The 12,726-nt window shown below is 39.3% G+C and overlaps 1 protein-coding gene across 1 annotated transcript in view; it reads left to right on the forward strand.

Annotated features, from left to right (window-relative positions):
• LOC139335032 (protein diaphanous homolog 3-like) overlaps positions 1–12,726 on the forward strand; it is a 161,588-nt gene that overhangs the window by 23,430 nt on the left and 125,432 nt on the right. Inside the window, exons 6-7 of the mRNA XM_070968415.1 lie at positions 9,562–9,636; positions 9,951–10,020. Coding sequence (XP_070824516.1) covers positions 9,562–9,636; positions 9,951–10,020 — 145 coding nt within the window. The remainder of the gene's footprint in view (positions 1–9,561; positions 9,637–9,950; positions 10,021–12,726) is intronic.

The following is a 12,726-nucleotide window of genomic DNA, read 5'->3' on the forward strand; positions in this document are numbered from 1 at the left end:
CTATTTCCTAAGCATTGTCTCCCACTCATTCCATGTATTCTTTTATCAAACCATCTTTTCATTAATTTTATTTTGAAGCATAGTATGTAACATTTCTGCATTAAAATGTAGAAAAATGCCTAGACGTACGTTCTGTTTTTGCTGAGTTGTGTGCTTATAAGCCCTTGCTTAGCAGGTGTCCAACAATGTTCAAACCCAGAGAAATCCATAGTTTTATTCAAGGTAATGGTGCATTTTTGCGAGACAAGCTTTGTAACTATGTCATATTTTTATTTATATGGACACTGCATATATGCAGTGTCCATATATATAGCACAATAGCACATATATACCATGTTGCACTTTCAGCATCTCCGAACAGATTTGAGAGCTCAGTAAAGGGGAGAACAGAAAAAAGAAACCGCAACGAGTGGCTCTTGGTTACTTCTTGACATTTGTATAAGGCTGAACAGAAAAAATGTGTTTTTTCTATTCATTTCTAGAATTTCAAGATTGATCTGCATCTTGAACCTTGTGCTGTATTTTGGTAACGATGTGTACATTTGTGCTGAAGGCTGTTGTTACTTGTTATAAAAGGGACAGTTAGGGATGCACTATGTACATTGTCTACATTGTGGGTGTTGAGTTATTACCACATGCACAAAAATGTTATTTCCAATCAAATCAAATCAAATCAAATCAAATCAAATCAAATCAAACGTATATGATACTGTATATAACGTAGAGAACAGCTGGCTATATTAGCTGTCTAAAGTCATGGCAGTCCCATGAAGTGTGACGTAAATGGCAACAGTCTACACATACGCACTGCTGTTAATGGGAACCTCACCTCAAGCAAAATGCGGCCTTGAGGCACAGACTTTTAATAAAGTCACCCCTAATGAAATGGACAGTCAGGTTATTAGGACATAGTTTGGCTTGACCATAATTCTACCTACAAACAGTGGGCCGGCAGTGGTAACCACTTACTATCTAATAGACCCATTACAATAAAGTTGTGGGATTCATTTGGTAGTGAATGTATTTTGTCTGCCAGTACTTTTGGATGCTGATCACTGCCACTTTCTTAGCACTATTGTAGCAAGCCTTCCAAAATCACGTGATTGCGTTTTGCTAGTATAGGCTGACAGACTTGTATGCTCCTCAGCAAACAGATTTCCTGATAATTTGGTACTTCCTGCAGCTGAGTTTCACCCTGTGATGCTCGCCTGTGACCCCTGTATACCTTACCCACATCAGCTATTCTACCTCTCTTTCCCTCTTTGTGAAGAGAGGCCACAACACTAGCCCACAGGAACACAACGGCTACAAGATGTAATTGTATTAAATGGATTTGATAAATGGATGTGACAAACAAGTGGAAATTGTTTTTTGATATTATATTAAAACTGACCTTCAGGTTTAAGGCCCCAAATTTATTTATTTTTTCATTTTGCCTATAAAGTAGGGTAAAGTTTAGCATCCCTCATCCTGACACCAATGTTTCTAATAAACCTTGGATGCTCTTTCTGTCACTCATACACTTAACACCCATGTACTGCACACAAAGATGAACAATTCTTTTAACTGATTGTACTGCTAATATTGTGATAGTAGAAGAAGTAGTAGAAGTACAAAATATATGCACAAATGCTTTTCCTTTTTCTTATTATGGAATTATATACTCAGCCTAATGTAATCCAAGACAGCAGCAACAGACAAAGTTCTACCTTTACAAAGGAATGATGTTCAGTTTTGATTAACACAGTCTTGTATTAATTTAACTATATGACTATTATTGGGGTTGTACTTTTCAGTGCTATTGAAATGGACTGCATTGTATGAGAGGTGTTTGGAATATCAGCAGCCTTCAGCAGCCTGAGCTGGTTTTGATATGGTGTGAAGTATGCTTTTGGATGTCAAAGTCTGAATATTTCTGTATTTTTACACATTTGAGCTGTCACCTTTAAGTGATAATTACAATGGTTAGTCACAGCCCTAGTATTTACTTTGATGAATATCCTTAGAAAGTATTTATTTTAGTGATTTGGTGCCAAGTTGTAGCTGTATACTGAGTTATAGCTATATTACAATTTTAACTGAGAAAAAATCTTGTTAAAAAGTCTTCTGCACTGTTTCACACCATTTTCAAAATCTTTCTGTCAAAATCTTTCTATAAACATAAACAGCATAATCTTTACGTGTGGCTTAGTTTTTACATTATTGTTGTTTGTGGCAATTTGCTAGTGTTTGCTAATGTGATGAAAGTCAGTCCTCACTGAGTGAAATCACCCCCCCATTTTTATTTTAGATGTCCGACATTGCTGTGACTTCAGCCTCTTTCTCTCTGTCCCTGGAGAACCCTCCTGTAATCAGTTAACTTGGTTCGGGACAACATTTTAAAGTAAATTTTTTATTTCTGGTTCATAACCGCTTGAGCACAGTACAACACTGTGCTGCACTGCCTGGGAACCTTGGAGGCATTCTCCTGAGATTCCGTTAGAAGTCAAGCTACCTTAGCTACAAAGTTAGCCAGATAAGGTGCCTCATTTTTCTCTTTGATTTATGACTGTTTTGTTTCACAGGGAATGGGATGATGAATTTGTTTTTCTTTTTATTGCTCTCTCTCTCTCTCTCTCTCTCTCTCTCTCTCTCTCTCTCTCTCTCTCTCTCTCTCTCTCTCTCTCTCTCTCTCTCTTCTCTCTCTCTCTCTCTCTCTCTCTCCATCGCTCAGTTTCTTTGTGTGTTTCTGAGATGATGGCTCTCAGTTGAATATGGCTGTGCTTCTTTTGCATCTGTTGATGGCGAGGTGTGATTGCAATACACCCCTGATCTCACAGTGAACATTAATTACTGTTTATTTGATTGTATAAATATTAAAAGTAGTTTACAATTTCTCATTCACATCTTTGGAGACTGACCAAAAACATGGAATAGTTTTCCAACAAGTACCACAATCATATATACACTATACGGTGAAGTCTGGTGTTGTGCTCATTGGGGACAGTGCTCCTCAGTCAACACTGAGATGTACAACACATTGAGACAAATGCCATGGTTACCGCAGTTGCTTATGTGAACCCATAGGCTCATATATTTGTGAAATGTGCGAAGTGCTAGTGGAGGAAATAGATCAAGCACCCAAACTTTTGCTGCGGTTGTGAATGCTATATGTGTAGATCTGCTCTATGACCTGTGTGAACATTCAATGGACCCAGGCTGTACGCTGTGCTATAATACGTATGCCTTTATTCTGTGTCCTGTCTGTATGATGCCAAAACAATTACAATTTTAACAGTTAGCGGTCAAACATAAAGCAAAGAAAAGCAGTGGAAAGAGGTTTCAGATCATTTTCGCACAACACGGCTCCAAATGCTGAGGACAAGTTTCTGATTTGGGATGTGGGAGCGGTGCCAGATGTTAGGAGCTAATGAACCCCAAGGGCTGCCAGAACATGCTCGATTGGCAAACAGAATTTAAAATACTAATTACTTTAGAGTCTAGACAGTGTGTCATATACAAACCACTGAATGACACAAGGATAAAGACACAGGTCACTATAACGACTACTGTTTCCTCTTTGAAAGTTATCATTAGCATTTTTATCGATATTATCAATGACAATGCTACTCTTTTACTATTATTAACTACTCTGCAGTAATCCACAAAAATGATCATTTGTCCATTTCTCTTGGTAAGTGCAACATTCCTCATCTACTTGTCTTGACAGTTGCCACTGACTAGATTAGTGTGCGAACATGAGGAAAAAAACAGTTAACAGACAGCTGACAGGTCTTATTATTAAACACACAAGCCCCATGCCGTGGATGCCTCAATTGGTGGTGTTAAGCTTGGCAGACACCATTTGGATTTAGAATCGGGACGAATTTCTGCCAGATTAGATGTTGTTTTGACGTGCAGTTTGAGGCTTTGCACTATGGCCACTTATTTGCCTGAATGATCAGCGATCAGGCTTCATAATTCAATTTCCCATACAGCTGCTTGTTGTAATGTCTTGCAGTATTATTTTACATTTCGTGGCTAAAACAGTTGAGACTGCTGCGATATAAATTGATATTAAACTAGCTGTGCAGCAGTCTGCAACCTTGCTGCGATGCCACTAAATCCTACATACTAAACTTTAAGTTATTAGTCAGTAAGAAAAAATAATGACACCTTTTTCTCTTTTTTATTAAAATTGAGGATGAAGCTGTGTCATGTTTGAACTCTTCATGTCGGTCTCTGTGTTGTTTGGCTCTCTGCTTACATTCAGTGTGAGCAGCTATGTCTTGGCCATGGGTGGAAAACCTTTTTTCCTTTTGAGGGCCATTTTAATTTTTGTAAAATCCTTCAAGAGTGAATGTAGTACTGAAGTACTGAATTACTAAACACATGCCATATCACATTAACCTGGATAACTTTGCATCTAAGGTAGCTTGACATTAACCATCTAATGGGATGTTTGGAACCGCTTCTCTTTGGCAAACATCAGATGGAAGTGATGATGATGATACTTGCAGCTGATTTTCCAGGTTTGGGTGAGTTAGTCTTGAGTGGAACAGAGTCAGTTTTGAAAAGAACTACTCACAGTATTAGGCTGTTCCAAACGGAGATACAAGTGCATGTCTCTTCAGAGTAGGTAAGGCTTTAGGATCTACATAAAGTTTATTGTGCTCGAGCAGATGGAGGTTGTAGTACCTAGCTCTTAGCTCTTCCTTGGTTTTTGAGGCTCAGTGACTTCGTGTTGTAGGTTGTCACGCACATCAGCAGGTTCCACATTAAACAGAATACAACAACAGAATATGTTCAGTTCCTTTTGTTTACTTTTCATGCATTGAAACCTCTCGCCAAATACCCCACGGCGTTTTGCACATTCACCAGCATGTTCAGATGTCGTAGCTGGTTTTCCGTCTTGCAAAATAGCCCTTTCGAGTTGCAGTCGCAGATTTAATTTTGCTTCAAATGATTTCACATTTGAAAGCAGAGAGCTGAGAAGCTGGCTGGGACTTTACTTGACGTTCAGCTCTGAGAGGTACTTGGTATTGTCCTGCTTGAAGGTCTACTATTTTATGTTATTTTATTTTATTGCATGAAAGTAGTTGCTTTAGAGATGATTTTTTTGTGTGTTTTTGAGTTGGCTTGCAGGCCAGTTTACATATGAACAGTCTGCCCAGCTTTTTCTGCCTTTTTAGCTCTTCTTGACTTTTAACTATGATACAAAGAAACACTTCTTAAATGCATTGTTGCCTCAACCTGACGGTTCTCAGTCTTGGACTTTTCTCCAGGTGTTGTGGAAAGCTATTAGACTGTCCCTTTGTAGCCTCTGAGATTATCTCAGAGGTCCTTCACTGACTTTTGTCACCACTATTCCTTTCCACTCAGTTTTGTTGTCGCAGACCCTGACTGTATGGGACTTTTGGGTTCCTGTGCAATAATTTTTCCTATAGATCAACTGATTATTTTCGTTTGCTCTCTGTCTCACTTACTGATGATGGAAATACTACCATGCAGCTACCACTGAGCAATGCATTTCAATGAAGCTCTTGTCAAGACCCCTGCCTTGCCCACTGTATAACCTGAATGGACTGAGCTATGGCCCAGTGAAGTGTAGGGTAAATTAAATTTTTTTTTCTCAAATATGAAAACGCTATTCCTTTGCTACCTTGGCAGCTGCCTTCCCTGTCTTCACCACCATGGCATTGACAGTTTTTATTACATACATGCTACTTCTTGTCTTGGCCCTGGCACATACACATTCATACACCTTGATTATGCAGAGGTTGTGTGTTTCTGGTGAAGTTTGGCTGTGGGATCATTTGTGTTTATTTACCGCATTCAGACAGATTGCTTTACTGTATGTTAGCCATAAGTTAGGGTGTGTGTGTTTATTTGTGTTCATTTCAGTCTCTGACTGCACTCAGCTCTCACCAGAGACACTGGCTCTTTCTGTATTTTCCCTCCAGTCTCTCTTCTTTTTTTTTCCTCCCCTTTCTGTTCATTCATGGAGTGGGGGCTAGCCCCTCCACAGCCCACTGCTGCGGACAGGTTAAAAAGTGGGAATGGAGATACATCCACTTTTTAATGCCAAAAGTTTAAAAAATAATCTCTGAGTTCTCCTGTGGCCGGTGAATAGCTCCGGGTAAGAAAAGAATCTGGTGTGACTCCGGATGTTTGTTCCTTCAGAAGCTCTGGCTCTGCCCCCATCTCTCTTGTCTAGAGGTCCCCAGTGCTGAGTAGCTTTCTGTTGGTGAGCAGCCGCTCTGTTCCTCTGCTCTTCCCAGAATAAAGCAGCTTTTGCCTTAATTTTATGCCATGCAAATTCAAATTTGATATTACTCCTCTTTGAAACAACTACCCTTACATATACATACAGTATGTATATTGAAATCATCACTAGAGCAGAAAATGTGAAATTGAAATCACCAGTTAACCTGTATGCAAATAAGGTGTGACAAAATTGGATCCAAGTTAAATGAACTATTCTTTTTTCACTTTTCTTCACCAGGAACAACAATGCAACAACATACAAATAAGCTTATGAACACACATCAGTCTACAACCCCCATAACTCCTTTTCAAGAAATTTAATTCAGACAACAGCTTCCTATTTTATGTTGTCACCTTGAGAATTTCTGTAGATTTGATGCTGGGAGGCATGCAGCTTGTTGATTAGAGCAGCACAAAAACTGAATGCTAATGTTCAGAGATGTTATTCAATTTCAATCAGGAGGGAGGTGCAGTCTCACACAATCTCACTCACGCTGTCATTGCCTCTGTTTTCTGCATACCTAAAGCATTCTGTCTAATCTCATAATGCAACATTTGTTTCTTTTTGTGCGTCCTGTTTGAATCAGAGTTAAAACTCCTCTGTTGTTTTAAAGTTGTTGCTGCTCTTTGTCCCATTCCCTACTGTCACTCTTGGGTGAAAACCTTGGATCTCCAACATATTATTTGTCAGTCAAAAGTAACACTTTTTATCTTGATATCTGTTCTGTTTTGATTGTACCGCTTTCACACGCAAACACACACATGCACGCACGCACGCACGCACGCAGGCACGCACACACACACACACACACACACACACACACACACACACACACACACACACACATGCCCTTACTCCGTTTGTTTTAAGTACAGGTTTAACATTCATTGTAATATGGAAGTGGCAAGGCTAAAGGAAGTCTCTTCTTTATGTCCAAATGAATGCCCTTGTTTGTGTTGTTCTAACTGTTCTCACACAAGACATCCCAGATTAAAAGAAAACATGGGACGCCATCTAAGAATTTCCCGAATTGGGATCAATAACGTGGGCTGCACGGTGGCGCAGCAGGTAGTGCGCGTGCCTCACAGCAAGAAGGTTGCCGGTTCGATCCCCGGGTCAGGCGGGGCCTTTCTGTGTGAAGTTTGCATGTTCTTCCCGTGCATGCGTGGGTTCTCTCCGGGTACTCCGGCTTCCTCCCACAGACCAAAAACATGCTCATTAGGTTAATTGATGACTCTAAATTGTCCGCAGGTGTGAGTGTGAGTGTGAATGTTTGTTTGTTTGTCCTTTCATGTGGCCCTGCAATCGGGCAACCCCGAAAGGGATAGGCGGTATAGATAATGGATGGATGGATGGGATCAATAACGTAAAGTCCAAGTCTAAGTAAAACAGAATGCAGTCATTTGTAAGCAAATTGTGTTTACTTAATGAAGTGAACTTACTTATGAAGTGTTCCTGAACCCATGCAGTAAGATCCTTTATACAATCGTGTGTTCACAAAATTGTGAAGCTCGCTCTGTCCTTGCTTGTGAACAACTGGGCCTTTCAGAACCAATCAGGATCACCTGTTATCAAAGAACCTGTTTCCCTCTGTAATGTTCCAAACAGTTTTTTTTTTTTTTTTGTGCATTCCACAACTTTGCCTTCATAGCTGGCATCACATTACATGTATTGTGCTTATACTGGTTTGTTAATGTGTCATTAATGTGTCCAAAGGATCATCAAGTTATCAAATTTTGTTTTATCTATATTTTACACTGCGTATGTGGAAACAGAGCAGGCCTTTTTTTTTTTTTTTTCCTGTGGTGAATATTTTTCACTATTTTGTCTTTTGAAAACTGGACATTAGATTAAAAAACTGCCCAATTACCATAAAAAATCCCTGTTAACTTAATAAACAGCAAGATCACTGTGGAATTAACACTGTTCCTTCTGTATCTCCAACAAAAGTAATACTGATATGTCATTGATATCGGATATTTCAACTATCACTAATGTAGAGCAGGAATTACTTCATTCGTTTGATTGTTTTATTAGATGGATTGCCAATTTCAAGTGATGGTTTCTCCATTCAGCGGAAAGAAATGTGCCCTTTTAAAGGGAAAATAAATCCACCTAATATGTTAGTTCTAAGCTTTCGATATTGCTCCCTTAATCGCAGGCAACAGTCCCCAGAATCCATCAAAGGCACCTTCTTCATAAGATGTGTCTAAAATCAGCTTTCACATAAAGAGCAGCAGCAAGATTCGATCCTCCTATAGCTTATTTGATGGAGCAGCGTGAACTTGCTGAACCTCCTTTGAGAGGAAAAAAACTCAAAAATGTCACTTGCTTCATACATGTATGACTTCCATAAGAATCTAATACTGTCGCCTGGCCCCAGACTCAGACTTTTTTTTTTTTTTTTGCTATTTTTCTTACTTCTCTCAGAAGATCAATACCAGTGTAGCAAGGCCTTTAAAAAGTATTTTGTGTGCATTTGTGTTTTATATTTATGCCCTGAAAGTGCTGTATGCATGTTCAATTTTTTTAATGTTTGATGCCTGTATAAAATCCAAAATTTGCCCAGTTCTGTAGATGTGTCCCTGTTTCAGTGACATTTGATAACTAGATGCTTTTTATTTGCATTGTCACCTGTTTTGTGGAAACATGAACGACTCTTCACATAAGCATAATACGTCACTTTTAAAACTGCTTTGCCTGTTACTCCTGTTTCTTCCCAACAAACCTTTTACAAAGAACACCATTAGGAAATTCCAGGAGTTCTGTTTTCATTAAACAGAATTATGGCTGGTCTGTAAACTGCATGCCAAAGTAATCAGAGCACACAAATGCCTAAGATGCCACATGACCGGTTGCTGACAATCAATATTGCATTTAAATGGCTTTTTTTTTTTTTATCCGTCACAGTGCTCCTTCCACATAAAATGCACTGAATTACATCACTTCCAGCAAACTCCATGGAGAATAATGAAGGCAAAGCTGCATCCCTGATCTGTTTTAACTGAGTATTCTCTAGTGTAGATCACCTAAAAACACAGAATCCATCAACATTTTAGCGTGTCATTCAATATCGAGCCTATTTGTAACCAGGACTGACAACATTGTCTTCACTTCACCTCCACCTCTCTTCTATGCTCCACTCCGTGTGTGTGTGTGTGTGTGTGTGTGTGTGTGTGTGTGTGTCTATAATATTTTAATTTTTCAGTTTTACAATTTTCAGTTTTTCAGTTTTTCTTGATGAGTAGGAGAGTGTTGTTGTCAGTTTTCAGTCTTTCACTGCTGTGATATTCATGTGATGTCTGTTGCTTCAGTTGGGTGCAGAGCTTCGGCCATGAGGGTCTTGGACTGCTTCTGGACACTTTGGAAAGGTTGCTGTCCAAGAAGCGGTAAGTTTAGGCATTCACTCATGTTTATTCTTGTGCAAACTCTTAACCTCTCTCACTATACTGTAATTAACCCCAAATTTCCACATTTACTAAAATGTATTTATATTTGAGATTGGTAAAGTTAACAGAACACTTAAGTGTTCACTTTGCTTTCTGTCATCAGCACTTTATTACTTTTATTTCTCAGTGGTCTTTACACACTTCCCTTCATCTGCGTATGAAAATGTGCACTAATTTTCAAACATCCTGTATACAGTTTGTGTTCTTCATGATGTAGAGATCAACTGCGTCTCACTACTCTCTTCTGTCCCTAGGCAAGAGCCGATTGACAAAAGGAACCAACATAAAGTTGTTCAGTGTCTCAAAGCCTTCATGAACAATAAGGTAAGGACAATTCATTTTTTTTGTGTAAAACCCTTTGATAAAATTTCTTATTTTCGGCTGGACAGTGAAAATATGTTTGACCGTTGTTATCATTGTGTATGTATTTTTCAAACAACTCATTCAGCAAGACTTTCTCTAATATTTGAAATCAGAAAAAGATCTCACTGATTTGATTCATTGTTTGTGATTGTTTAATAATTATTTTCGTCTTTGGGCATGATAGCCTGCAATAACTTTATTCAGGGGTGTTTGCGATTTGATCTTTGATAGGGTGGTTGTGGTGGCAGGCGTACTACCACAAGGAGTCCCCAAAGTCAGAATTTGACACGACCTATGTTAATGTTATTAGGAAATACATCATAGAATTAATATGTCCGTTTTGTCCTCTTACCATTAGAAAAAAACTGTATATGAAATCACTTTCTGTATTTTGAGTTGACTCTGATCTACAAGGGTAATTTTAATCTCATCTACATCGACATCCGGTGTTTTCATGCAATTACCAAATAAGGCACCTGGAATTTCAGTCATAAAGGGCTTATGACCAGCGAAGGAGAAGAGCAGCGTCACAACTACATGGATACAATTGAAGGGAGTTTTGCTAATATCCTGTTGCAATCTGTATGACACTGTGTCACACGTTTGAACACACCTAAGGTTCCTTGCCATCAAAAACTCCTATGGAGTTAGGGCGTTCTGAGGGTTCAGGAACTATAAGAAAGCTGTTACGTGAATAAGAGTGAGTGTAAGTGAGGGGAAGGGATGCCATCGAGAGAGTGAGCGAGAGTGTCGATGTCTTAATGAACTACAGCACAAATTGATAACCATAAATCACAGAACAGTGTCTCTCTCTATTTGCTGTTCAACTTTTTGCCTAAACTTTACTTTTCTCCAGATGCATTGGAAACATTTAGTTACAGATTCAGTAGTATTTAGATGAGTTCCTGAGAGCTCTTGGGTCCGTTTGGTCCAAATAAGCCACAGCACAGTTTGAGCAGTCGACATAAAGGACCACAGGCAGCTGTTCATTAAAAATTGAGTGCTGCAGAGAACAAATTACCTATAAAGAAACAAAATTGTGCTGAAAGTGACATGCTTCTCTCAGCACCCCAATTTAAGTCATGTCTAGGGATGGGAATTGATAAGAATTTAAGGATTCCGATTCCATTATTGATTTTGCTTATCGATCCAATTCCTTATCGATTCTCTTATCGATTCTCATTGGGTGAGGAAATAAAAGAGTACAAATGGGTTTGTTTGCGTTAACTGTCTTTTATATTTTCATCTCTGCACAGAAAATGTAACATATACAGTATGCACAAATGATGTTTGACGTAACCTGAGAACAAGCCTAAAAAGTAGGTGAGCTACTTCTCAGAGTAGGCAATCAATGAAGCAGAACTACACTGGTTAAAATAACAACATGCAACTCTGACAGAACTCAAATTTCTGATTTTCATTTGAACAGATATGCCAGATAAAATGCAACGAATGAACCTACTGAAATTCAGGGGCATCTACAGTGTCAAAAGAGTGCAAACCTTTCACCATGAATCTAGTGACTGCTCTGTGACATTCCTTTATCCTCGTCTCAGTCATTTTACTCTTCTTCACTTCTAGAAGTGCGCGAGACCTGCTGGGGCCCGCTGCAGCCTCTGAGCCAGCCTGACTCTGACAGTCATTGTCATCTAAATTTGATGGAAGGACATGGAGATGATTCATATAGCGAAAGCAGTTTACACAGTGAAATGGCGCTAACCTTAACACAACAGACACGGCTTGTAGGACTTCAGCATTACCTTGGCACTAATAATAGATGACACCCTGGTGTTTGCTCTGCCGTTAGATTCACAAGCGTTGCTAAGTAGCGTATCAAACACGTGACATTCCTGCTGTGTGGACAAATGTTTTAGCATGTTGGAGGTATTTCCCCCCTTTGAAGAAATGGAAACTTTGCACGTCTTGCATGTGGCCCTGGTGTCATCTTTTCGTGTGAAATATAGCCATACTTTGGAGCGTTTCTGCCTCAACGCCATAACGGCTACGTTCTAAACCAAAACAATGCAGCGTGCATGACGTTATCACGCATGTGCAAGACAGGCGGAATTGATAAGCAGAATCGTTGACCAGGCAGCAAACGATTCCAAGGAATTGAGATACTGAGAGCCGGTTCTCAAAAAGAACCGGTTTGATTCCCATCCCTAGTCATGTCATGTTTCGGAAATGGATTTTCTTCAGACAAGCAGTCATTTGTAGCCAACCCCTTAATGCACCTGAAAATACAATGAATCACTGCAGTCAGTATGGAAGTTTTTGATTTTTTTGGAAAAATTTCAAAGCCCCTTTTGTTATTCTGTAATTACAGATACTTGCAATTGCAAGTTAGTTAAGTGACAGAATTTAGCAAAACTATGAAACAGATGTGATCATATTATTATAAAACGATTCCATGTGAGGTCGGAAGACAGCAATTCTGAATTATCACCCAGGCCTAAGCACTTGTGCATAAAAATATGATAAGTCGCCTTTTTCCACAATACTTCAGCTTTTCCTCAATGTGTGCTGTTGGTCCACAGTAGGTAAAGAGAAAAAAAAACATCTTGCCACATGGAGCTAAACCCAGTGGAGACAGATATACAGCCGCTCTGGCACAAAGTGTGCTGTAAGGTCTCATGTAATCCTGCGTCTCAACAGGCGCCAGACGCC

Source organism: Chaetodon trifascialis, chromosome 1 (assembly GCF_039877785.1).
Source record: "Chaetodon trifascialis isolate fChaTrf1 chromosome 1, fChaTrf1.hap1, whole genome shotgun sequence".
Lineage (NCBI taxonomy): Eukaryota > Metazoa > Chordata > Actinopteri > Chaetodontiformes > Chaetodontidae > Chaetodon > Chaetodon trifascialis.